General features: G+C 44.3%; 1 protein-coding gene and 1 long non-coding RNA gene across 12 annotated transcripts in view; one reads left to right on the plus strand and one right to left on the minus strand.

The window, feature by feature from the left end:
* Positions 1 to 5,280: 5,280 nt before the first annotated feature.
* The window catches only part of Prtfdc1 (phosphoribosyl transferase domain containing 1), a 94,020-nt gene continuing 72,583 nt past the window's right edge, over positions 5,281 to 26,717 (minus strand). For 8 of the 11 annotated variants that reach the window (XM_008831734.2, XM_029562912.1, XM_029562911.1 and 5 more), the window contains 5 exons: positions 24,678 to 24,743; positions 12,051 to 12,133; positions 11,600 to 11,646; positions 7,946 to 8,022; positions 5,281 to 6,793 (listed from right to left, as the gene is read on the minus strand). In XM_008831734.2, coding sequence (XP_008829956.1) covers positions 6,746 to 6,793; positions 7,946 to 8,022; positions 11,600 to 11,646; positions 12,051 to 12,133; positions 24,678 to 24,743 — 321 coding nt within the window. In that variant the 3' untranslated portion in view covers positions 5,281 to 6,745. Of the gene's footprint in view, positions 6,794 to 7,945; positions 8,023 to 11,599; positions 11,647 to 12,050; positions 12,186 to 24,677; positions 24,744 to 25,168; positions 26,099 to 26,717 lie in introns of those variants that run through there. The other 3 variants (XM_029562914.1, XM_029562918.1, XM_029562915.1) reach the window with 3 other exon arrangements.
* Positions 18,036 to 26,717, plus strand: part of LOC108490759 — a 16,373-nt gene continuing 7,691 nt past the window's right edge. Inside the window, exons 1-2 of the long non-coding RNA XR_003849341.1 lie at positions 18,036 to 18,272; positions 20,739 to 20,798. This is a non-coding gene — a long non-coding RNA (uncharacterized LOC108490759). The remainder of the gene's footprint in view (positions 18,273 to 20,738; positions 20,799 to 26,717) is intronic.

Here is a 26,717-nt window from a genome sequence, read left to right on the forward strand (position 1 = left end):
AAGAGGGTGTCTCATCCTCTGGAGCTAGAACTGGTGGTTGTGAGCTGCCTGATGGGGCTGCTGGGAACCAAACGAGTCCTCTGGAGGAGCAGTACATGCTCTTAACCACTGATCCAACTCTCCAGCTCTCTATATTTATAAATCTTAATCTTGGGAGCTGGGTGTGGTGGCCTTTAATCTCAGTATTTGGGAGGCAGAGACAGGTGGACCTGTGAGATGGAGGTCAGCCTGGTCTACATAGTGAGTTGCAGACTGGCTGGGTCATGGGGAGACAGTGTCTCAAAACAAACAAACAAAAACAAACAAACAAACAAGTTGTATAAACACTATCTGCCTAGAGCTTGGATTCGGGGTAAAGTACGTGGTGACTCAGCAGTCGAATAGCACTGATTCAGTTTCTGGCTTGGAACAACGCTGTACAACTTTGGGTGAATCCTTCAGCCTCTCTGATCCTCATTTCTTTATGTCTAAGACAGAGACACCCACTTTCACCTAAGCATCACATGAGTTGATCCAAGCTGTGGACACACAGTTGCAGCCAAATTTCTCATGTGATTTGGGTGGGCCTGAGGCTAGAACCTTTGCTATCTGCCAGATTACATTTGTGGCAGGTTCCTCTGAGAACAACCATGAGAACTTGTAGCTTTGTGGTGCAAGCCATTTTCTCAGGCTATTGAGGAATATTTTTGACAAGGCAGGACCTTGCTAAAATAAAGACCCATTATTTCTTTTTCAGCCAACCAACTGTCACTCAATACTAGGAAGCTGAGCAGCTTCCATTGTAAAGCTGCGCTGATTGGCATTTGTTAGCTTGTTTTAAAAATGTCTACTAATTTACTTGGTGATTACTGTTTCTGGGCATGAGATTATAAACTCAATCACATATGTACTTTCCTCTTACAGGTCACAGTCCATCACTGAGGGAAGTCAGGGCAGGAACTCAAGGCAGGAACCCGAGGCAAGAGCTGAAGCAGAGACCATGGAGGAACACCGATTACTGGCTTGTGTCCCTGGCTTGCTCAGCTCTCTTTCTTACATAGCCCAGGCCCATCTGCCTAGGGATGGCACCCCCCACAGTGGGCTGGACCCGCCAACATCAGTTAACAATTAAGAAAATGCCTCACAGACATTCTTGCAGGCCAGTCTAAGGGAGGAACCTCACTCATTTCCTTCTTCTGGGTGACTCTAGCTTAAAAAACCTGTAACACCACTTCCGTTTGATGATGGAATGCTGCTGTGCATGTCCAACTTTACAGCTTGGTGGGTCAGATAACACCCAGCTCATGAAGCAGCTCAGGTCTTATGGTAACTTGGTAGCCTGTTGTCATTCAGTTTCCACTAGAACTCAACAGTAAGCCTGTTGTACCTCATCCACTGGACCCCAAAAAGACCACCGAGGACCCAACATACCAAAATGCAAAAGCAAAGGTTTATGGTTTATTCGGGCTTAAGCTCGGGCTCTCAGACCTCACCAACTCAATGGATCCGTGCTGAGAGCCCAGAGTAAGGGAGAGTGGAGCCTTTTATAGGTTTTAGACAAAGGGGGAGGGGGAGATACCGAAGATACATTTTGGTTGGTTCAAGAAGCCCGTGCGCACCAACATATTTTTAAACCGATTGGATGTATAAGATGCAGCCCTGTAAGTTTCTTATTGGTAGGTGCTATTCTCAGGGCTGTGTAATGTGCTGTTACCTGTGGGGCCAGGAGTCTCCATTTTTACCTTATGCATGTCTAAAGCAGCAGCCAAGCATTTTTACAGAAGCTAAAAGAGCAATTAGTGGGGGTCTGGAGGGATTGGGGGGTAGTGGGTGAATGAAGAGGGTCTCAGGGTTCTACAGGCCAAGGGTGGTCTCTCAAAAGAATAGTGGTCTGCAGGTGATGGTAGAGACTTTCTCTAAAATACCAAGGGCTTGCACTGTGAGTCACCCCTAGGGACCTGACAGGGACCTCAAACAGCATCCCTATATGCCACTGACACTTCAAGTAACACACAATATGCTAGATCGTATGGACCAAGTGTTAGAGCAGCCTGTACAGTAGGCGGGATTTACTCTAGAGCCCTGCTCTGTTCCAGGCCCCACTCAAAACTAACAGTTTTCCTTAGGGGCTGGAGAGATGGCTCTGCAGTTAAGAGAGTTAGCTGCTCTTGCAAAGGACCCAGTTTTGCACACAGTGGTTTACAATTGTCCCTAACTCCAGTTCCAGGGGATTCAACACCCTCTTCTGGTCTCCAAAGGCATTGCATATATGTGGTGCACCTACATACATTCAGGCAAAATACTCATACACGTAAAATTAAAAATAAATAAATAAAAATTAGCTATTTTCCAAGTGAGTGACTTACTGTATGGGTAGGATTAGCACACCCAAGGGAGGAACGTACTGCCTCCAAACCCCAACTGGGCCCGCTAAGCGCTGGGCTTCTTTCTTGGTGGAGGGAGGGGCCAGGTGGAAGGATTTAACCTTCACCTTAGAAGGAATGTCTCTGCATGCTCCACACCACTGAACTAGAAATCTCATTGAAGTAGAAGCCCCTTGAATTTTGGTTGGATCTCTTTCCATTTTCTGATGCATATATCTCATATTTATACAATTTTATATATATACACATACAAAAATATACATAAGCATTATATGCATTGTATACACACAAAAATATACATAAGCAGATGTTTTCACATTATGACCACTGAATAATCAACTTCACTGATCTTATTAATAGGAAATGTGCAGGACACATAACTTTTTTGTGGGAGACTGGGTTTTCTGAAGGCTGTTGCAGCAGTATATATGACATTCCACTTGAGTTTGTGTGATATTGCTATTCTATTAAGTTGTGGTAGTCTGTTTCCTTCCTTTGTAATGCTTAACTTTAAAAACTGTGGGAGAAGGGAGCCTGTTACATAAAATGCAATATAGTTCCTTCCCTGGCTTCCTCCCTCCCTACCTCTCCCCTTTCTGCCTTTAGAAGTCAGCTGCCATGTTGTGAGGAAGCCTGGGCCTTCTACAAAGGTCACATGTGAGAGTTCCAGTTGATCGACTTAGCTAAGGTTGCAGCTGATAGCCAACATCAATAAGCAAACGTTCAGGTTGGGGTTACCATAGAGTCTTCTGTGAGAAGGGAATGACCCGAGTCTGTCCTAGCCAAGTGGGTGACACACAATGACAGCAGAGCTGGACGAACGAGGAAGTATAGTTCTGGTTTTATTTAGCACTAACTAAATCACCATGTGTAGTTAATGGCTGCCCCACTAGGCAGTTTGGTATCACTTTGTCAAAGTCCTCAAACTTCAGGTGTTCCATCCAGAGCACTGGACATCATAGAGCAGAAGCAAGAAGGCCATCCATCCCCCCATGTGCACAAGACCTGACAGATGAACGCCTACTGTCCTTTAGCTATTCTGCCTGGGGATGTTTTGTTACAAAGTAATTGACAACTAATTCCTGCTCCCTGGATTGCTCTTTGCTGGGGCAAACGGGAGCACAAGTCTCTCCTGTCCTTTTTTCTTTCTGTGTTGGGGATTGAATTCAGCACGGAGCTCAACACCACTGGGGTGCACCCCAACCCCCCTTAAACAGCCTTCCAGCCCAGGTCTTCTTTTCAAAGCCAGGCTTCCTGCCGGCCTTGCACACTCACCTTCTTCACGCACAGCCACACGCACAGCCAGTCATTTCTTAGCACTCATCACTGACGTGAGTTTGGGCTTCTCTCTTCCACTTGGAAAATGTAGGATCTCTGCACCCCAACCTATCTTCATGTTTGCCTTTCATTTCTGAGGAAAACTACTCCTTGCAGAAAAAACCATGCACTTCAAACATCAAGAACAAAAGCACCTTGGGTAAAAGAAACCCCTTCCCAGAGGGCCACTGCAGTGGTCAGCAGGCTCCTGGCTTGGTCAGGATCCTGGCCTGGAGTCAACCCAGGATCCAGGGCTCACTGCAGGCTCCAGCCCTAGCTGTGTGTTGATGTCAATGGTCAGTTTGATGGAATCTCTGTGCATCCTGTGGAGGATTCTCTTATCTGATGTGGACAGACCCATCTTATTTGTGGTGGGACCATCCCCAGGCAGGGAATCCTGGACTGTGTGAAATAGAGAAAGTGAGCTATGCGTTCATCTTTCTGTTTCTGACCTTGGATGCAGTGTGGTCATGTCCCTTAGCCGTTGCAGCTGCCCTGCCACGATGGACTGTAACCTGGACCTCTGAACTAAATTAGCACTTTCTTTCTTAAATGGCTTTTGTTAGAGTGTGGTGTTACAGCATGGAAAGCAACAAAGGCAGGCAATCCGGGCTAATCACCCTTAAAACGCTAAATTAGTAAATGGATTTGTTGTTAATTGGGTATATGATTTTACACTTTTGATAGTCGGGTAATAAGATTTTGTACTTTTGGAGTAGTCTAGTAAACAGACCAGAGTGTTTCAGTGCAAAGGAAGCACTACTTTTCCTGGATGGTATTCTTGCTCCTCACTGTCAGACTGCAGGAATGATGAAACTTCTTGAGCATTTATTTTTTATTTTATTTCTAACTGTACATACCCTCGAAGTTTTGTGAAGTGGATCAATTTCCTTTCTGATCTGAATAAACATAATCCTCACAAATGATAATAATGCTTACTAGAATTCAGGGTTTTTAAAATACATATATTTTATTTATTATTTTTATTTTATGTGTATGAGTGTATTGCCTGCATGTGTGTGAGTGTGCCTGTGTCGTGCAATGCTGAGGAGGTCAGAAGAGGGCATCGAATTCCCCTGGAACTGGAATTAAGGATGGGTGGTACCTGCCATGTGGGTGCTGGGAATCGAACCCGGGTCCTCTGCAAGAGCAGTCAGTGCTCTTAATCGCTGAGTGATCTCTCTAGCCCCTAGAATTCAGGATTTTTAAGAAAAAATTTTCATGCCATAAACTTTATGGCTTATTTATTTCTGCTGTAACATCAAATGTGTGTCTTATTTTTTCTGGGTTTTCTGATGTAAATATGGCTAGTGGAAAATTATATTCAGAACCTTAATTTTAGTACTTCAGTTCTGCACAATTGTTAAACAGTAACTTGGGTACCAACTCTTCTAGGGAACAAAGCCAGAAAGGGTTCCCATGGTGACTCTCCCCGTGGGATAGCTGGGTGTGGTTTGTTTTCTTCTTCGACTGGGACTCACATAAGCAGGGAAATCTTTCACAAGTAAAATTCCTTGTTCTTACAAAACAATTTAAGGAGGGAAAAGAAAAGAAAGCAACAGATGTAGCCCAGTTTAATATCTGTTTTTATTAGTGCATATTTGGGACTTAGTCCAGGTTAACCACAGGCTAGGTACATGCAGCAGTACATTTAAGCTACTGGCTCATAGGCATTTCAGTGACTAAAAGTCTATAAAAATATGAGGGTAGGAGAGAAGAGGTAAGCAGTTATAAAACATAGTAGTCAGTTTGCTTTCCTTCCTTCCTTCCTTCCTTCCTTCCTTCCTTCCTTCCTTCCTTCCTTCCTTCCTTCCTTCCTTTCTTTCTTTCTTTCTTTCTTTCTTTCTTTCTTTCTTTCTTTCTTTCTTTCTTTTTCATTAGCTTAAAGGAGGCCAGAACATTACAACAGTATACCACATACAGTTCAAAACCAAACAAAGACTGTTAGTTATTTATTTTACTTGCTCCTTTTAGGGAGTGAGAAAAACAGCTCTGTTGACTCTTGAACTTATTTTCAATTTAAAAAACCTACAAATTAGGAAACATCTGATACAGTGGTGGTAACAGAAAAAAGTGTTATTTATTAAAAAGCTGTATATGAGGGCTGCTTCCTATGACACCGTGGACTGTGTGAGAAGTCTCAGGACACTTAACAAACTAGTTAGCCTTTGTTCATGTTTATGACAATACTTCACTGTGTCTTACCCTTCCATGCAACTAAGAGGAAAAATTTGCACTTGCTTAGTGCTGATTGTTGAAAACACTCTCTCGTTCAATTCTGCCATTTGCCCGTGTCCCACGTGAATTAAAGGGATTCAGCTCAGGAGCACGGGCCTTGCTGCCATTGTGTTTTCTCCAATTAAAATTCAGAGTATTAAGCACAGTTGAGCACATCCATGCACACATGACATGCTGTCATCACAAACCGGAAGCACAGCTCAAGAGCAGCCAGTGAAGGCTCATTTCATAACATCATTAAGATGCACTGTACCCTGCACTTCTCAAAGGCTTTGTCAAAGCAGATAATAATGTCCTGCCAGAAACGTGCAAACAGGAGATCTTGTTAAGCTGTCCCACCTTCCGTTTTTAGTATGGGAGCCTAGTTGTGTTGTTAGTGCAGGGGCTCAGGGCTAAAGCTACAAGGCTTGCAGCTTCTTAGTACTGTAAAATACTGTAAAAATAGTCTTAAAAAAAAGTTGGGTGAAAAATATTTGGGTAACTAGGTGGGGGTGTCTCTGGGAAGCGTCACCAGGTAGAGTGTATTGAAACAAAGGAAGGCATAGTTCAGGAGGGTGAAGGGGGGCAGATCTTATGAGTCATAAGATACAGTGTTGAATTTGGAACAAGTCAAATACAAGTGCTGCTCTCTCTTCCTGAACTAGAACATATATTCTTTATGTTATAATCTCAGAAAAGGAAGCAAGTTCTCTTAAACCTTTTTTTTTTTTTTCCTTTTCTATCACGAAGATGCCCGGGGAGACGGGCTTTACATGCTGGTTTCCTGAATATAAAGAGTGGGAAGAACGATGTTATCTGGAAATCCAGCGGCTGGAGTTTTTGCTTCTTTACACTCGATATTTTTCTTTCCCGTGTTCATTGATGATACATATGTGCTGAAACAATAAGGATTGGAAGGCATCAGCTTCTTGGTTGCATTTTTATTTTTTAATCAGCATATAATGTGTTAGACACCTTTATGACACTGTCAAACAAACATGTGTTTTGTGGGTCCTCCCTCATCCCCTTTGGCATCAGCTTCTAAACAAAATATAATGTACAGAAAATATGATGCAGTCGTAGCAGGATGGCGTCTCATAGGTTACTGTTCATCTAACCGAATGTGTCTGTTTATATGTGTTTACGAATCTAGAGACTCATTCCATGCTTGACAAAAGGTTCTCTGTTGTTTTAGCTTGGGGCTCTTGTCTGTATCTGGCTCCTAGATCCCCCAAAAGTAGAAATGCTGAGGCCACTGTATGGCTGCCCCTGGTGGGGCCAGACGTCTTCTACCAGTGACGTGACAGTTGCTTGAATGAAATGAGAAAATATAGTGGGAAACACAGCCTGGATCCTTACTGGACCCTTTTTGGACAGCAAGAAATTTGTTAGGGCTGTGAAGGAGCTGAGCAGCGAAACGACTAGATGGGGGGCAGCAGCAGAACCTGTAACCTGCTGCACTGGCTGTGCTGGGCATCACCATGACAGTCCTTGTATCCCAACTTTGTCTTGGTGGCTTTTGGTTTAAGTTTCTAATTTCTGATAATGAGACACTGATTGGCCATTTTGGGTAAGATGACCACCTCCAGATCACTCAGGCTTGATCAGGGTCATGCAGCTGGGCACTGTGCTTGAGGTCTTTTTGTGTGCTGAGAATACTTCCCTGACATGGAGTAGTTTCAGAGCTGCATGGCAATCGTAACTGGAATCTGTCAGATTCCAGGCACTGACGTGAACTGACATACAGAGTATTGTTTGTTTATTGTGGCTGGTTGGGTATAGCCGATGAGTACAGAGAAAAATCAGTGTGGAGTCAGTGTTCTTTCCTTTCTTCAGGACAAAATACAGATAAGCATTATGTCCCGCCATCACCCTAACCCCCATCTTGTAGTGTGAGAATGAATTATGAGTACCTCATAAAGTGCTCAGTGGATTCCTAACACAAAGTTTAGTCAGTCATTACTATTACTATTTCAGCAGTTTGTTAAATTGATGCTACTCTTAAGTTCTTAGGCAAAGGAGATTAGGGTTTTGCATGCAACACTTACATTCAGATCTCTGAAGTATTCGTTGTAGTCTAAGGCATATCCCACTACAAACACATCTGAGATCTCAAATCCAGCATCTTAGCAGAAAGAAAGGAAGGAACGCAGTTTAGAGCACATCGCTATACAGTTACATACACTGCTGTGGTACTTGAATGGTGGGCCCTAAGTGAGTTGTGGAGGCAGTGTGCAGGACAAGCCCCGAGTGTTCCTGGACCAGAATGCTTGGTTGGGGACACAAGGCAAGCAAGCACGCACGTGGAAAAGTGAGCCTCGAAGTAGACAGAGCTGAGAAAGGGTTCAGGAGGCCCCAAGGATGGCAGGAAGGGCGTGTGAGTTAGCCTTGAGGTCCTGCTCAAAGCTAGCAGTATGTAATGACATAATACCTAAAGAAAGGCTCCGAGGGCAAAAAGGATCATTCAATCAGAAAGCGTCAGAGCGCTGTGTACATAGCTAGGAGTGAGGCTGCGGCAGGGGGAAGCACTTTTCCCACGGTGTCACTGTCCTCAGCTGGTTGAAGGCAGGGAAGAAATCCTGGGACACAAAATGAGAAGCAATGGGCTTGTTCCGCTTGAGAGAGATGATGCTTAGGGTTATGTTAATGCTGATCTTTGCGTCTACAATGCAGAGGATCCTAACCAACTCTTTGTGTGCGCTGAGGGCAGAATTAGAGGAAATGATTTAAATGCAGCACAGGGCACTTGGGTTCTGCAAAGGAAGACTGTATTGAAAGGAAGATGAGTTTTTATTAAAGAACAGACAATAACTCTCCTCAGAGATCTTTAGACAGTTTAAATGTGCCTGGCCCAGTGGTAGTTCAGTATTTTGGAATCTTTTTAAATTTTTGTTTATTTATTTTTATTTTATGTGCATGAATGTTTTGCCTGTGTGTATGTAAGTGCACCTGTGTCGTGCAATGCCCACAGAGGCCAGAAGAAACTGTGGGAGCCCTTGGAACTGGAGTTATGGATGGTCGTTAGGTGCCATGTGGTATTGGGGACTGAACCTGGGTCTTCTGCAAGAGCAGCCAGTGCTCTTAACCATCGAGTCATCTCTCCAGCCCCCAGTATTCTGGGATCTTGCAAGTGCATTTATTATAATACAATAGAAGAGAGATATGTATGCATACTCATATAAAACTGCACTTTGGTACAGCCAGTGAGGCTAAGAGCACAGACACTACTATGTGCCACTGCTTTGATCTTTATGACCCAAGATACTTTCGCATGGAGGATCCTGCCGAACCAATGCAGGAGGATTTTAAGTTTGATGCCAGACAGGGCTACACACCAAGACCGTCTAAAAAAAGAAAAACAAATTCAAAGGGTAGAATCAAGGTTAGAAGGAAGGACATCAATATCTGAGAGAACGTGTAGTCTTGCAACCCAGAGAGAAGGAAGAGATAGATTCTGTCATGCTAAAAGAGCATGACTAGAACCAGGGAAATCCTACTTGTGACAGTACTAGACCGTGTGGTGAGTAGTGCAACCCCTTCAGTGTGTCGTGATTCCAACTGGGAAAACCAAAGCTCAAAGCCGGTGCAAGAGGGTGAACTTTGTGATGTAATGGAATGAAAAATCAGCAACGAGTCAGTCGGACTCTCAGGAACCAGAGGGGCCCATCATTCATTGGTGAGTACAGCTCCTTGAATCTGACTACCTGGGCTCATCACTGGCCCTCTTCTATCAGCTATGTGGACCCGGCAAGCTGTGAAACCTTGCTGCATTCTTCATCTGTCAAATGGGTGTAACAGTAGCAGATCCCTCTAGAGAGCTGTTGTGAAGACTAAAGGAATAATCCCCATATACCTACGTGAACATTACCTGGCACATTGTAACCTCTCAGTGTGAGTTGCTATCATTTTTAAAAAATGCCTGTGTGTTGGGGCTGGAGAGATGGTTCAGCAGTTAAGAGCACAGACTGCTCTTGTAGAGGACCCAGGTTCTATTCCAAAGCACCTACATGGCAACTAACAACCATCTGTAACTCCAGTTTCAGGGGATCCAATGCCCTCTTCTGACCTCCACAGGCATCATATGACATGGGTGCATTTATATACATGCAGGCACTGTACTCATACACATAAAATAAAAATAATAAATAAAATAGCATTTAAAAATGTCTTGTGTATACTAAATAAGTGCTCTATGACTGAGCCGCATCTCCAGCCTCAGCAGTCTTGTTTTATGTTATTGTTACAGATGACACAAGAAATTTATAACTGATAAATTTTATTTGTTTTGTTTTCTTGAAATGAGCTCTCTCTTTATAGTCCAGGCTGGCATTGAACTCATGATCCTCCTATCTCAGCCTCCTGAGTGTTAGGATTATGGGCATGTGTCACCACGAATGTCTTTGTCTATTTTTTAAAAAAAAGATTTCTTTTTCTTATGTGTGTGTGTGTGTGTGTGTGTGTGTGTGTATTCATGTGAGTGCAGTTACCCACAGAGACCAGAAGAGGGTGTTGGATCTCCTGGAATTAGAGTTATAGGCAGTTGTGAGCTACCTGATATGGATGCTGGGAACTGACCTCCAGTCTTTTGTAAGAGCAGTATATATTCTTAACCAATGAGCCACCTCTCCAGGCCCATGTTTTTCAATGTTTAGTACTGAGTATCATATAATTTCCTTACAAAAATTCTTAGTAACCTCATATAACAATAGTGACAGATTAGATTTCCAAAGCTGGTAACCAACAGGAGCATGCTATTGGTTCTCTCTGCCCAGAAGTGACCTGGTGTGCAGCCAGTAATCCAGCAGAGGGGACTTGCCTTTAGAATGAAGGTTCTTTGGCATGTGACCCTTCCATACTGAGCTTCTCTGTCTAGTGTTTGCTCAGCTTGCCGATGAGAATTGGAACTAAATTTTCCCAGGGGTTTTAGAGCAAATGTAAGTTAGAAAAATCTAGCTGAAGTCTGCCTTATGCAAGTGAAAAAAAAAATCACCTCTCGTGTTAGAATAATAAATAATTCAGCAGCTTGTCTATCCTTCCTGGCAAAGGAGCCAGTTGTATTGTGGGAAGGAGGGGATGGAGCCCTGGATAAGGAAAGCCCCTGAGAGCTTAAGTCGGAAGTCAAGTGTGAAGGATGATGGTATCTAGCGAGGTCTCCTTCCCCATGCTCTGTGTCTAGACTTCTGTTTGGAGGTGGTAGGGAGATGTCTCGGACTTCCCCTTCTCTGTGCTTAAATTCAGGCATGTTAAAGGTACACTGTTTGGAAGGTGGTAGGAGAACCCTTCTTGATCTCTGAAGTGCTTCTTTGATTGGTGAGAATAGCTGTCAGTCAGGGATCCCGTATGTCTGAATCAATCCAAGGGAGTAAGTCTTCCCACCTCAAAGTGATGAATTGCATAAAACCTAACAACACAAATATCCTATGCATCTGGGTGTGTAATCCCAGCTCACTGGGGAGGCCAAGAGAGGAGGGTAGATACCAGTTTCAGGTCAGCCTGAGCTTTATAGTGAGATTCCTAAAAACAAACAAGGAACAAAATGGAGCCATTGTATAGAATGGAGTTGCTGTGAAAAATGTAAATAGGAAGATGTAAGACTCCCAGAGTTCTAGCCTCCTTCATGAGGTGGAGGAGAGAAATCTGTGGGACTGTTGGTCTCACAAAACACCAACACCAAAGAGCCAGCCCAAACCTGAAACACTTACAATCGGGTCTGAAGCCATCACTTCGAGCTGTTCTCTTCACCAACAAACTGCCGTTTAAAGAACAAAAAAATTACTTTAGTCATCTCAATAGTCTGTGAACTGGAAAAGAATTAAACATCATTGAACTATGTACTTTCCCCCTCAGGTCTATGGAGCACCCTCACAGCCTTACTTTATTTCCTGCCCTGGCAGCTGCGGCAAGGCATCATGATTGAGAACCAGGCAACTGCACAGGGCTCCGGAGGCCGCTCATGGAGGCAGGTGAAGAGAGGCTCCCCTCCAACGGCTTCCTCTCCCCATCCCGTCTTGAGCTAGCAATCACACAGGCTGTTTGTTTGGTCAAACCATAGCTTGGCAGGTACAGGACGAGTGGTTTGGACCAGTAGCCTGTGCTAGGGTCCCTCTTGGTCTTTCTTAGAACAGAGCCCAGTGCTGTGCTGTCTTGACTCACCTGGCCACCTTCACCATGTTGGGCTTGTATTTCTCGATGCTGCTGAGCAGAGCTTTCATGGTCCTCCCAGTTCCAACAACATCCTTAGCAAAAGCAGATAAGGTCAACAAAAGCATATTTGCACAGCATAACACTCTGCACGTGGAAAGACATTCCTTATTAATATAATGCATGTTAATTACAAATGCTAACCAACAGGAAGCAGAATCGGTTATGTTTTTGCAGGCATTTCTTCTAGGAAGCTGGAGACTGTGTTAGTGAATGTTTTTTTCTTGTGGCCTTGAGCTGTGTTGAAGGATTCGGTTCAACCTCTGGACAGCCGTGTGCAGAGCCCTCTTTCCAGGGTACACGGAGACTCGTGCATGCACATTCAGGGACTAAATTTGGCCCCAGGTTAGGTTACACAATACAAGAGGTGCATGAATTTTCATGGATGTGGGATGTACATTTGAATATACTGAATGGATAAGTAGCTCCTCGGCCTCCCGCCTCCCTGCTCAATGGGGGATGCGGTGGCTGGGAAGCGAAATGTGTCTGGGCAGCAGCTGGCGACAGCCCTGCGTTCTGAGCTCCAGGGCTGCACTAAGCCTGGGGTCTCCTCGGTTGATGAGCGGCTGCTGCACAATTGCACAGAATGGGCCGCTGCGATTTATTGTCCTCCGGACAGAACTCAGCTGTCAGGAGCTGATCATCAACACAACAGGTTTGAGATTCGCCAGGGTCGGGCGACTCATTTGGCTGGAGGGTCTCCTTCATGGGTTGTGTGGTCATACCGAAGGCCACATTGGGTAAATGAGAAAAATGAGAAACAACAGCCGGAGGACAAAAAGTGCCCCTGAAATTTTGCTGGCTGGTAGACAGAAGCACTCCTGAGGGAAATGTGACTATTTGTTGTGGGGGTCCACTGTCCTCAGAGGACAGCTTTGTCTGCTTCTCTTTTTTTAAATCATAACTTTCCCTTAGATTGCCTTCTTTTTTTTTTTTTTTTTTTTGGTCTTTTTTTGAGACAGGGTCTCCCTGTAGCCCCAGCTGTCCTGGAACTCACTATGTAGACCAGGCTGGCCTCGAACTCACAAAGATCTGCCTGCCTCTGCCTCCCAAGTGCTGGGATTAAAGGCGTGTGCCACCATGCCCGGTCTACATTGCCATTTTTAATTGACTAAATTTATGATTTTCAGGCTGAAAGTACTTGAGAATTGATTAAAAGCATTAGAGGTCATTAAGCCAAGAGCGTTCTAACCTTGGTTTTCCTGTTATATAAATGTAACTGTAAATTTATTTACTGGTTCTGGAAACTAGTTTTCTCTTCTCTACAACTGTATGATTCATAAATCCATGTAAGAACCAATGTAGGGAAATGTATGTGAAACCAAACGTGAAACAGAACCAACTACCAATTAGTCATCGAAAAGCATTGATCTGATTTAGTGGAAACCACTGACTTATGGCTGGGCTGGCTTCTATTCAAAAAGTTTGAAGGGCCACATACAGTGGGGACTCAGTACTTGATAGACAAGGTCAGCATTTTAAAACCCACTGTTAGAGGCTTTTAACTTCCAAATAAAGACAAGGAAAAAAATCAGCTTACCTCAACAATGACGTTCTGAAAAACACATACACACACACACAGACACACACACACACACACACACACACACACACACACACACGCGCGTCAGAATATGATAAGAATCTGACCCACAAGATAAACATATATTTTGCTTACAGTTAGAATTTCACAGTGTGCTTAGCTGGTCCTTCCCCATCCATTGAATCCAAACAATTAGAGGTAATCTAAGGAGCCCAGGTTCATTTGAACCATCCCTGTGGAGTCACTAGGTGCTGCAGTTTTAGGGTCTCCGTGCATGTTAGTAGCAGGCTTCTGTGCGATCTTCCTGTCTCTGCAGCCAGCCAGGATAAAGTCACCCAACTCAATGCTTCTGCCACAGCCCTCCTCCCCCAAAGATGCATTTCTTTGGAATGCCAAACTTACTCCAAGTTCAACAGCAAAGCAAGCCAAGTAAACGGCATTGCTAACGGACGCACTCTACAGATGATCACACATTGAGTTGTGACAGTTCCATTCCCATGTAGCCACCCAAATGCCTGGGGACTTGGTATCTACTCCTCAATTTTCAACTCCAAGGAAAGAGATGGGCGTGGGGAAAGGAAGGGCTTTGAGGGGACTGGTGTGAATTTGTACTGACCTGGTGGGATTGGCTGCTACAGGCTCACAAGGTCACCATTTCCTTTCCCCTACAAACAACACTATGTTCCCTCCTTATTTCTTACTAGACAGCTTCTTTCCCTCTTGATACTAAACTCCACGTGGTAGAGATTTTGTCTTTTCACTACCGCATTTCCAGACCCTACCTGCATGTAGATGCTCAATAATTATTTGTTCAAAGAATAACAATTGTTAAGATTAGTAACAAATTAAAATCAACCAGTTAATTGGATTAGTAGTAATCAATGTTGTCCTATCAAATTATCACTTATTATTGCGTTCTTCCAATTAACTAAGTGGAAAGAATATTCCCTGAAAGTAATTTTAAAAAAATTTCCTTACATTTAATTAGTTACAGTAAATTAATTAAATGTGTGTGTATGTATGGGTGTAGGCACATGAATGCCACAACTCAAATGTGAAGGTTAGAGGACAACTTGAGGAAGTTGGGTCTCTCTGTCCTGGATCTCAGGTTTTGTTTAGGGTTAGGATTGGGGTTAGGGTTAGGGATGGGGTTACATGTAGGGTTAGGCTCAGGTTTAGGATTAGGTTTAGGGTTCGCTAGGGTTAGGGTTAAGGTTATGTTTAGTGTTGGGATTAGGGATAAATTTACAGCTCGGTTAGGGTTAGGACTAGTGTTATGTTTAGGGCTAACATTAGGTTAAGGTTTGGCTTTAGGGTACTCTCCTTCTGTCCTATAGGGTCTAGGGATTGAACCCAGATCTTCAGGCTTGGCAGCAAGAACTTTTGCCTGCTAAGCCATGTCGTCAGCCCCCTGGGGGTTTCTTTAGATGATCTTTCATTTACCCTTGATTTGTAGAACACTTTAAATACAGGATCAAATCTTACACAGTAAATTTCTTATTTATATCTGATAAAAATGTTAACTACTCACTTGGACCAGAACCAGACTAAATTTACATTTCCATATGTCAAATGGGTAAAAACTGCCTTCTGGAAGTGCTTTTCCCTTAGGTTTGCCATTTTTTTAAAAATATTTTCTTTATTATTTTTATTTTATGTGTATGAGTGCATTGCCCGCATGTATGTGAATGCACCCGTGTTGTGCAGTGCTGTGGAGGTCAGAAGAGGGTGTCAGATTTCCTTGGAACTGGAGTTAAGGATGGTTCATACTCGCCGTGTGGGTGCTGGGAATCGAACCCAGGTCCTCTACAAGAGCAGTCAGTGTTCTTAACCGCTGAGCTGTCTCTCCAGCCCCCATGGTTTGCCATTTTTATCAATTGTTTGCCAGAAACATACATTTTTGTCATCAAGATGAAAGGTTACACTGTCCAGCTTTGAAGCCGTTGCATCCTCTAGTTGCTGCTGTCATACGGTAGTCAGGGCATCGCATGCCCTGAGATTCACACTGACAGAGCACTTTGAACATGGTTTGCTATAGCCTTTACCATCAGTCCAAGTTAGTTGAGACATTCATTTTTAGTTTGATTGAGGCTGGACCAAGCCTATTAGCCAGGTAGGATGCTTAGAAAATATTGTGGTTAATTGAATTTCCTGGTTGACAATCTCCTTTGGGTTCAATTATATAAATAATTTGTTTTCTAAAATATGTTGGTTTGCATTCTTGTCTAAGTAGAAAGCACTGAAAGTAATTAAGTCCTTTTTATTTCTGGATAGTTTAGAAGTCATCTTTGAAAAGTTCAACCACAACTCTAGGAGAGTGTGGTAGAAAGTGCGATAAATGTGGACTGATCCTGAGATACACTGTCAACATCACATAACACATCTTAAGTTCGAAAAGCTTTAAAGAAAAATACCTTCTCCCACTAAACCTCTCCTCTCTCCAAAGCTGGCTCCCCAGAGGCAGTCACCTTGAACTCTTAGTGTCTTGCTGGCTGCCCCTACTATGTCTCTCATATGAGCATGTATTTTACATTTCTAAAACTACATACATTAAAAAACTTTTTTGGAAGACTGAGACTCTGAACATGGCCCCATTCGTGCTAGGCAAGTGTTTTAGCCTCAGGCTGATATGTTTAGTAACATTTTTATATAGCTAATTTGATTTTTTAAAACATATTCAAATCATGTTTGAACACAGAAAATTTCCCTCCTTAACCCTCTTTCTTCCTCCATTTTCTGGGTGATAGTGCTGGGCATGAAACTCTGGGCCTCAAATAGAGGCAAACAAGTGCTCTATCACCATGCTACATTCCATCCCTAAGTTTTTCTAAACTTTTAATGTGTATATAACTGTTTAAAGAATTTAAAAGTGAGGGGGTTGGAGAAATGGCTCAGAGGTCAATAGCACTGGCTGCTCTTGCAGAGGAACCAGGCTTGCTCCCCAGCACCCACAAGGTGGTTAACAACCATCTATAACTCCAGTTCCAGGGGCTCCAATGCCCTCTTCTGGCCTCCATGGGCACTGCATGACATGGGTGCACCTATTTATATGCAGTGCAGGCAATACACTCGTACACATAAAATAAAAATAATAAAATAAAAAATATAGTGCAATGCCGTGAGGTCAGAAGAGGGCTTCGGATTCCCCTAGAACTGGAGTTAAGGACCGTTCGTAACCACCATGTAGGTGCTGGGAATTGAACCCGAGTCCTCTGCAAGAGCAGTCAATGCTCTTAACTGCTGCCATCTCTCCAGCCCCGTTCTTTTGTATTTTAAAATAGATTAAACATCATGGCATTCTCTAGTATATAAAGCCAAAATGTCACATCTAACCAAAATGTTTTACATATTCAAATTTCTTCCAGTTGGGCTTAATCACACCTTTGTAGCTTGTTCAGTCTAAGACCACACATTGGATCTTACTGTGGCTTGAATGTGTTCTCCGAAGTTCATGTGTTGGAACCTTAATTGTTGGAAGGTGGGGACAATAAAAGGTGACCCGATCATGTGTTCTGCCCTCAAGAATGGATTGCTGTCACCACTGAAGGAGCAGGTTAGCCGTCACAAGAGCAGATCGCTATAAAGCAAGCTAGACCCTTTGCCCTCTCATTCCCTCTCCTGTCTTTTGCTTTCTATCATGGGATGATGCGGTGTGAAGGCCTGAGGTAGAGAAGATGTGACTTTCTCAGCCTTGGAAGCACTTGCATTAGTGTCTAAGGGAACACAACACATCTATTTATGTTTTCATGTGACCAAGATCAGATCCAAGAGCTAAGGAACAAACGTATTCCATCTGTCTGATCAGCACAGAACATGGGGACTGACAGGTAGTAGAAGGCCAGCCAGGAAGGCGAGTGCCCTGGGTGCTGTGGTGCACGTTAGCAATCCCTGCACTTGGGAGGCAGACGCAGAAGATCATGAATTTGAGGTCAACTGAATTATATAGGAAGACCCTGTGAAAGAAAGAGGGAGGGAGGGAGGGAGGGAAGGAAGAAAGGAGGGAGGAAGAGACGGACAGGCAAAAGGGAAGGAGGGCAGGAGGGAGAGAGGAAGGAAGGAAAACTGCAGAATGAATGAGGGAGTTGACTCATTTCTTTCACTTTCCATAGCTCATTTTACTCATGACACATCGCCTCCATCTTTCCTTGATGATCTGCAATTCCTCCCTAACCGACCTTTTGTTACTGTCTACTGCTTTAATTTTGCTCAAAGCAATCTTCTAAAATTCCCATTTTCTGAGTGGGCAACCTTGGGAATTTTTTTCAGAACGCACTGTGCTTCCAAACATTTCCCATCTGATAACTCCGATCACTGACTCTGAGATGCTTGCCAATTACTGTCTTAGTCATTTCATCACACCTAACTCACTTCCTCCCAGAAAGGCAGTAAAATCAGCGGAGGCTGCAGGCAAAAATTCCACGGGGGGGCTCTCTCTTCAGCGAGCGGTCTGAGCAAAGTCAATCACACTGAGCTTCCTAATGAGCAAGAAAGAAGACAAGGATCGTATAATCACAAATAGTTTTCTTAAGTAGGCCATTCCTACTTTTAAGCTTAGAAAAACACAAACCAGTCATCAGCAGCAACAAGGTTTTGTGGGTGTGATCACGCTCAGAGGGACCCGCGTGGCAAAGGTAGGCTGCATGGGGGTGCCGACCATGAGGAGCAGTGTGGATCTAAACCTCACCGAGAAATGCTGCTGAGCATTTCATTTTATGTGTTAGTTCACAAAACTACCAGCGTCATCGTCAGGGGGCATTGCCACCGCTGTTCTTAGCCTAGTCAGAGGTAATAAAAAGGGATGATTTAAAGAGTGAAGCCAGCCAAGGCGAGACTTTGGCAAGCTGCGATGCTTCCCTCTGGCATTTGATTAGAAACTTATTTGTGATTGGGGAGCGTTTGTCCTGAAAACCTGCACAGCTGTGTTTCCTCCCTGCCAGATCTGGGCCTGTTTCCTGGGTTTGACTTTATTCCACCCTTTCAGAGGTTTCTCTTGGAAATGAATAAAATCTTCCTGCTTAAATGGATTCACATATCTTATAAGCGCCAGGATTAAATCAACTTTGAAAAAAAAATCAACCAGAGAATGCAATGCGTTGTGCAGACACCTTAAGCACTGGGAGTAAACGCTTTTACCACTGGATGGGAGAGGCCAGTGAACTGAACTGGTGAGGGCTCCCTTTATTCGCAGCACTGACCTATTTAGAACCATGACTCAGCCAGCTAGCCTCTCCTGAAAGTGAAAGGAGGGAGGAAAAAGAGAGAGAGGAGGAAAGGAGGGAGAGGAGGGAGGGAGGGAGGAAGAGAGAGAAGGGAGGGAGGGAGTGAGAGAGAGAGGGTCTGCTTTTTCTTCCTGTGTTAGCTCTCGGGTCTTGGAGGGCCTCAGAAGTCACCCAGCAGGCGGGCTGTTTGCAGGTGTTTTCTCAAGTTCTTTCATAAACACATTCAGTTAAAGCCCTTTTCTATTCCTTCCCTTCCCTTTTGCTGCACCTCTTCCTCCACATCCTCATCCTGTGGGTGACCTCTCCAGCGGGCTTTGCTGACCCCTCCTCCTGCCACTTCCTCCTCCTTCTCACAGTTCCCTCCACCTGGTCAGGCTCATCCCTGACAGCTCCATGATGTTGCCTCTGCCCAGACACCTCTGACTCCTCTGTACTTTTATCAGCCAATCCAACTCTTCACTGAGACACTCAATTTGCTCTACAAACCCAAACAATGTCCACCATCAGATATTTTGTCATTTCCTTGTTCCTGCTTCCTGTAGTCAGGCAGGTGCAGACCTGCCCAGCTTCCCACCATGCCTCTCTCCTGTGTCACTCCCACACCTCCACCTCTCTAAGATTATTACAATTCCAAGACTCCTTCCTTCTTCAGATTTTTTCTAAGTCCAAAGAAAGGGGTTTTGGGGTGGAAAGACTCAGGAAGTTGGTGCTGATGGCTGAATGAGAGAAGGCAAGTGCAAGTTCCTGTAGGGTTAGAGCATGCACATTTGTTGACTGCCTGATGGAAAGTCTGACAGGAACATGAGAGTGACCTGGTAACAGCCTGCTGTCCAGTGTGGGCGTTTACTACAGTTTTAGACTTCCCATAACCACTAAAACAAGGACTCATTGAGTGTTGAGGGCGTTTTTTGTTTTTTTGTTTTTTTTTTTGGTCTTTTTGAAGCAGGGTCTCCCTGTGGCCCCAGCTGTCCTGAAACTCACTACGTAGACCAGGCTGGCCTTGAACTCACAGAGATCCGCCTGTCTCTGCCTCCCAAGTGCTGGGACTACAGGTGTGCGCCACCACGAGGGCCTTATTCTAAATTTGTTCTGGCTAGTGTACATCCTGCATGACTGGGAAGATTATGGAATTTCTTTTTTAAAAGAAATATTTTATTTATTATTTTTATTTTATATGTACTCGTGTATTGCCTGCATGTAGGTAAGTGCACCCATGTAGTGCAATGCCCACGGACAGAAGAGGCTGTTGGATCCCTTGGAACTGGAGTTACAGACAGCTGCCACATGAGTCACGTGAAGAACCTTTTCTTTCAGAGCATTCCCCACATGATGGATTTATAGGTCCTCTGAAACTTTTGTTTAGTGGGGAGTATTTCTTTCTTTAAAAATATTTTATTTATTATTTTTATTTTATGTGTATGACTGTATTGTTTGCATGTGTCATGTGCACCTGTGTAAGTGCACCCCTGTCATGTAATGCCACAGAGGTCAGAAGAGGGCGTCAGATACTCCTGGAACTGGGAATTCCCCTGGGTGCTGGGAATTGAACCCAGGTCATCTACAAGTGCTCTTAACTGCTGAGCAATCTCTCGAGCCCCCTGGAATTTCTTTTGATAGTTCTTACAAACTCTCCTTGGATGGTAAGACTGAAGAACAGGTGAGAGAAAGGCCCTCCATCCCTCCGTCCCTCCCTCCATCCCTCCCTCTCTCCCTCCCTGTTTCTCTGTTTGCTACCATGAGTTGAGCAAGCCCTCCTTCATCACACCTTCCATCATGGTGTTCCCCTCACACACGCCAAAGGACTTAACTACAGCCTCTGAAACTGAGTCCAATGTATGTGTCTTCCTCTTTTTAGTTGTCTTCTCATCTTTTCTACAGCACTGAAAAGTCTGACTCATACAGTGTCCTCATCCATAAAGGAGAAGGACATCCCAAAAGGTAAATAAAAAATTTCACTCGTTTTTTGGTAGTGCTGGCCATCAATCCGGGGAGGTGGGGGGGTGGGGTGGGGGGCTTTGTGAACCCTAGGCCAGCGCTCTGCTGCTTGGGACTGCTTGCTAAGTCCCAGCGTCATTTTTCCTCCCGCCCCACACAGCGTTCACTTCCTCTAAGCTTCTTCCAACACACTGCCCACCCTTTAGCCCTCTCCACGCCACACTTTTCTCCTCCAGCCCTAAAGTAAATCCAGTTAACCTGCGTTAACTTCAGTCACCACCACCCCTCCCCTGCCCACCAACCATTCTCTAATTTGACACGTCCTTTTGCTCTTACCTGCGTTAACTTCAGTCACCACCACCCCTCCCCTGCCCACCAACCATTCTCTGGGAACTAACCAGATAAATTCCACACTGAACCCTATCACTTGCCCCCCGAAGAATTGCCAATTTGACTTAAATCTAACATCTCTCTCTGTCATGTCTTCCCTCAAAATTAACCAAAAACTTTGTGATTTCTATGGAAGATGATACCCCCCCGCAACTTATTCCAACCTGTGATAGGCCAGGCTGTGTAACCGAGGCTGGGGACGGGATGGTGAACAAGGTGGTCCCTGCCCACTTCACACTGACTCTCTGGTGGGGAAAGGCAAATAAAAATAAGCCCCTAAGTAAGCATTATATTGTCAGTTGTGGAAAGCGCTCTAAGGAAATGGGGCTTGCATGTAGAGACTAACTGGGGCTTAGGGGATGGTAGAGGATTCGCGCCACACTGTGAGCAGAGGTCATCCTGTAAGGAGCAGACATTGGGCTGAGACCCAAAAGTGAGGAGGGATGTGGGTTCAGGGGAGAAGCCACAACTTGTCCAAGGGGTCGCCCGGAAGCTCTTAGCTAGTGGAGGTCTAACGGCCATGAGGCTAGCAAAGTATGACAGTGTGATGGGGGTTGCCAGCCGGATCAGAAGGTCTCCCTGCAGTAGGGAATTTGGATTGCATTTCTGAGCAACGAAATAAGGCTTACTGAGAAAATGCAAACACCTAACTACATTTCAATGTTGGGTAATCAGTGAATAAATTTTTAGTATAGATATGTCTCAAATATCACACAAAACATAGTTATACTAAGTATGTATAGCATTATTTATACTGAAATTTTATACAGTATTTGAAGTTGAAATATAGCTGGGTGACTTGCTTTTTGTTTTGTTTTTGTTGAGTCTGGCAACTCCTAATTAAGAGGCCACTGGAAGGTTTCAGTTGGCCCCATTTGTATTTTAAGAGGGTCCCTTGGGCTGCTTTGTGGAGAATGGTTTGAAGGGGCAGGAATTAGTTGAAGGTTGAAGTTCAAAGAGATTGGTTAGGCTCTGAGGACACCTGGAGGATGGGTGGGGTAAGGGGGTTGGGATGAGTAGTGGGGACATCCAGTGCCTCTCAAGTCTTAAAGTAAGCAGAGATCATCCAGGGATGTTGAAAAGGATTACTAACTCAGGAGCTTCTGAGATTCGGCATTTCTAAAAAGCTCCTAGGTGGTGATTACCTTGCTATCTCATGGGCCAAATTTGGCCTTGTCTCTGTTTTTGTAAATAAAGTTTTAAAAAATATTTTATTTATTATTTTTATTTTATGTGTATGAGTGTATTGCCTGCATGTGTGTAAGTGCATCTGCCTGTGGAGGTCAGGAGAAGGTGTCGGAACCCCCTGGAACTGAAGTTAGGATGGTTGTGAGCCACCATGTGGTGCTGGGAACTGAACCTGGGTCCTCCTCAAGAGCAACCAGTGCTCTTAACTGCTGAGCCATCTCTCCAGCTCCCCAAGACCCTCTTCGGACCTCCTGGGGCACTGCCATATGATTTGTTTCTGTATTATCTGTGGTTGCTTCAACACCAAAGTTGAGTAGCTGTACCAAGGACTGCTGGTCCACACAGTCTAGAATAGTTAGCAGTCGACCCTTCACTGAAAAATTTGCTTGCCTACACTATATTTTGAGTTGCAGGGTCAAGATTTGGACGGTAGCCAGGGAGGTGAAAGGTGGACAAATACCCTGACACAGCTGAAGGCTTATGGGAGTTGGGGTGATCTGCCCTGGCTCACCTAGGCATCCCCTCTGTAGGGGAACTACAGTCTTCAGAATCAAGCTTGTTTGACAGGTGAGAACCTGGCCAGTCATTGTTGATTCATCTTACAAGGGCTTCTACTTGACACATGTCTAAAGATACAGAAATGCATCTCTGTACACAGGAGTGTAGAGGCACAACTAAGCAACACACAGTAGCCTGAAAGAAACCGTCAGGTCAGCAGAAAGTGGATGCTACTTGTATGTACCCTGGCTAACTTCTTTCTTTGCCTGCTGTGTGTGTACCCCCCCCGCCCCCCCCCCACACAAGCCCTGTACTCACTGGGTGAGGGGGGATGTCTTTGCAGTCTGAAGCCAGAGAGCTGCCATGCCCCCTGCTCACTCATCTGTTCAGAAGCTATGCTCTCCTCCCCTCTCCTCTCCCCTCCCTTCCCCTCTTCCCTCCCTTCCCCTCTCCCCTCCCCTCCTCTCTCCCCTCTCCTCCCTTCCCATTCCCTCCCCCTCCCCTCCCCACCAGCACTTAAGAGAGAAGCTCTGGTCTTTGAAGGAATCACTTCACAACCTAATGGGAAGTGGCTGTGTTGTACAAATCTACATGCACAACTTTTTCTTGGCATCACTGTGGAATCTTTTGAGAGTTCTCACTTTGACAGTGCTTTCAGCAAAAGCACAAACAAGATTTTTCCCTTGTGTAGTAATAATTGTACGGAAACAACCAAATGCCTTATCATTTAAAGAGCACTCCAGGGGTGTTACAAGTTATGAATTTTTGGAAATCGCCTTGAGTATTTTAGCTTTCTAGGACATTTCATGCAGGAATGTAGTAGTTAACATTGAATTATCTGAGTGACAGATTCACAGTAACTAGTTAATTCTACTTGCCATGGAACAAAATTTACCATTATTAACATTTGTACTCAAAGGTGCTGTCTCAGAGTATGGGGAAGAAACTTTCGTAGTCAGAGACCATGTGGCGCGGGTGTTTCCAGTATTATGATACATATTTTTACTAAATGTGGCTGTTGTTCTTTTTCTCCATCTGGGGATTGCATAACAATAACAGCCACCCTGTAATAGACGGATCCATCCTACTCAGGAAGTGGAGGTAGTTCCGGGACTGTGAATCCAGGCTAGGTCAGGACAGGTGACAGAAACAATTCTGCAGTCCCTAGCAGCTTTCATTCCCAGCAAATTTGCATTTCAAATTACATTCCACAGAGCTGGGGCTGCTTAATAAAACAGGCTTTCCTTAGAATCTCAGTATTTATGTTAAAATCCAAATAGCCTTTTCACTCCTTAATTAGTCAAGGGCAGATTTGGGACTCCAAATTAAAATTGGATGTTTCCCCATAATTTACTAGGTTTCATTCTTTTTATTGGGGGCAGGGGTTATCCCTTAAGCAAAGGGCTAAAAAAATGCGCTCTTAAGAAATTCTCTTTTCCTTCCCTATTTTGTACATTTTAACAAACCCAATTACATGTCTCACTGCAGTGCTAAGTGTAAAGCAGACAAAAGAGAAACTTTCATTTTTTAGGAGGTATCTAGAAGGGTGGGAAAGAAACAGGGCAACGGCCAGAGTTTGTTGTCTGAAATCAGCCTGGAACTGGAAACTGGGAAGATCTGGTCTGCACCGTGTGCTAGCAGGGAGGGTTCTGGACTGGAGAAATCACTAAAGGGATTCACACATCCATTTGCATGAATTAGCAAGCCCCTGAGTGTGACTGAAATGCTTTTGGAGTGCTGACCTTACATGAGGGTCACACAGATGTCCCCAGAAGTCGACACATACCAAAAATTACAAGAACAAACCTTTCCAACCAGCATTGAGAGATCCTCGCCTCCGATGATCTGCATTTCACCCATGGATTGATCATTCTACCGGAAGGGAAGGAATGGGGAGAGAAGGAAAGAAGGGGAAGACCGTGATTTTACTGCACAAGAAAACCTTTAAAGCACATTTTCTCATCTCCCTGGTTAGTGGCGAGACTGCGCCCTACAAATACAGCACACGTTGCTAGCAAGGGCTCATGGTTGCCTATGGTTACCAAGAGCCACTTTCCTCCAGGCTCTTGAGACAAAGCCTTTTAATGACTGGCTGTGGGGAGAGACTGAGTGTGGAGGGGGATGGACAGCTGGAGAGAGAATAGATAAACCTAATGTGGAGGGTACTTATCATATGTAATATATATATCATATAATATATATTTATGGACTTTACTGAGATGAGGGAGCTCAGGAGCCACAGGCATGACTAAGCAGTGTGTTTAGCTTTGCTAACAACAAGCACTAGTTACCAGCTCTCATGGAAAACAATCAAATTCCAGTTCCCTGGGAGACTGAAGCCTCCTCTACTCCTGGTCACCGGAAATCCAGCCCCTCATCTGCTGACAAGGGCTATTGCAATAGACCGTGGATTTGGGAAGCAGAAGCAGGCAGATCTCTGTGAGAGGAAGGCCAGCCTGGTCTACATAGTGAGTTCCAGGCCAGCTATGGCCACAGGGAGATGCTGTCTCAAAAAGAAAAAGACAGTTATGGATCTTCTGGCATGAATGGATGACCAAGCTGTAGAACATTTCAGCAGTTCCAAGAACCTCAGGCGAGTTCTGAAATTCAAATTCTCTTGGAATTTATCCTTCTTTTTCCCAATATTTAAGTATAGTATATTCTTCTGTCCTGATAAAATTTCAAAAAAACCAAGCAAGCCAGCAAACAAAGGAGCAAATCCTTGCTTTAAAAGTGAAACTCACAAGAGAATCACAAGGGAACAAAACAGGAAAGGGGAGCCGACAACTTGTCCTCTGCCTCATGACAGACGCGCCAGAGGAGCTGAAGCCGATGGTCTCAGCCAGTCAGCTTCATGACCAAGCAAGAATGTGGTGATGTTGCAACACGTTGATCTGAGCAATAAACTCCGGGAGAAGACAGTCCTAGGTGTGACGTGCTGTACCAGGAAATGTCTTTGGTTATGATGCAGACAGCCATTCCTTTGGTCAGCCTAGCAGTCTCTCCATCCTGGCGAGGTCTTCCCTCATCCTGGCGAAGTCATCGGAAGAGTCCATCAAATAGGATCAGTCAGGGCGGAGAGCTCACCTGCCCCAGGCTATATTCAGCCTTAGCCTTTCAAGCCGGTGCTGGGAGGAATTTTCTGGAGCTGGTTTGAGTTGGATTCAGTTGCATGCAACTGGGAATCTCTATCAGATGTAGAGTTACTTTGTCAGGGGATTGGATCTCTGGGAAGGGAAAAAAATAGCCCAAACGTGAATAGAACTGTTCTATTAGTGAATGCCTTCATCTGATCTGAATGCCTTCATCTGATCACAAGGGAATGGGGAGTGAGAGAGACCTTAAAATATTTTTCTTCCATTTCTAAAGTGTTTCTTGTTATTGCAGATTTGGAGCCTCTTGTGAAGGTAAATAGTCATGTGACTTCAACTGAAGGTAGACCACTAAATTAGATAAAACCAATAATCTGGTCCTTAAAAAAGAAGAATCACTGACTATCCGGAATTCACCCGGTCTAGGCTGTTTTTGTGCTTGGGAATACAATCATATGCACAAGCAGTTGTGATGGTAGATAAGAACTTGTGAAAAAAATGTCAAAGGAGAGTTGGAAGCCTCCAAAAGATGGCTCAGTGGTTAAGGGCACTTGCTGTTCTTCCAGAGGTCCTAAGGACAGTTCTTAGCACCCATATCAATATAGGTTCATAACTGCCTGTGACTCCTGACTCCAGCTCCAGGGGATCCAATGACCTCTTCTGGCCTCCATGGGCATCAGCATACATGTGACATATGCACATACATAAATAAATAAAAATCAATTTAAAAAACATTTCAAAGGAGGGTTTTTTT

Source organism: Nannospalax galili, unplaced genomic scaffold, assembly GCF_000622305.1.
Source record: "Nannospalax galili isolate Female #2095 unplaced genomic scaffold, S.galili_v1.0 scaffold14, whole genome shotgun sequence".
NCBI classification, from domain to species: domain Eukaryota; kingdom Metazoa; phylum Chordata; class Mammalia; order Rodentia; family Spalacidae; genus Nannospalax; species Nannospalax galili.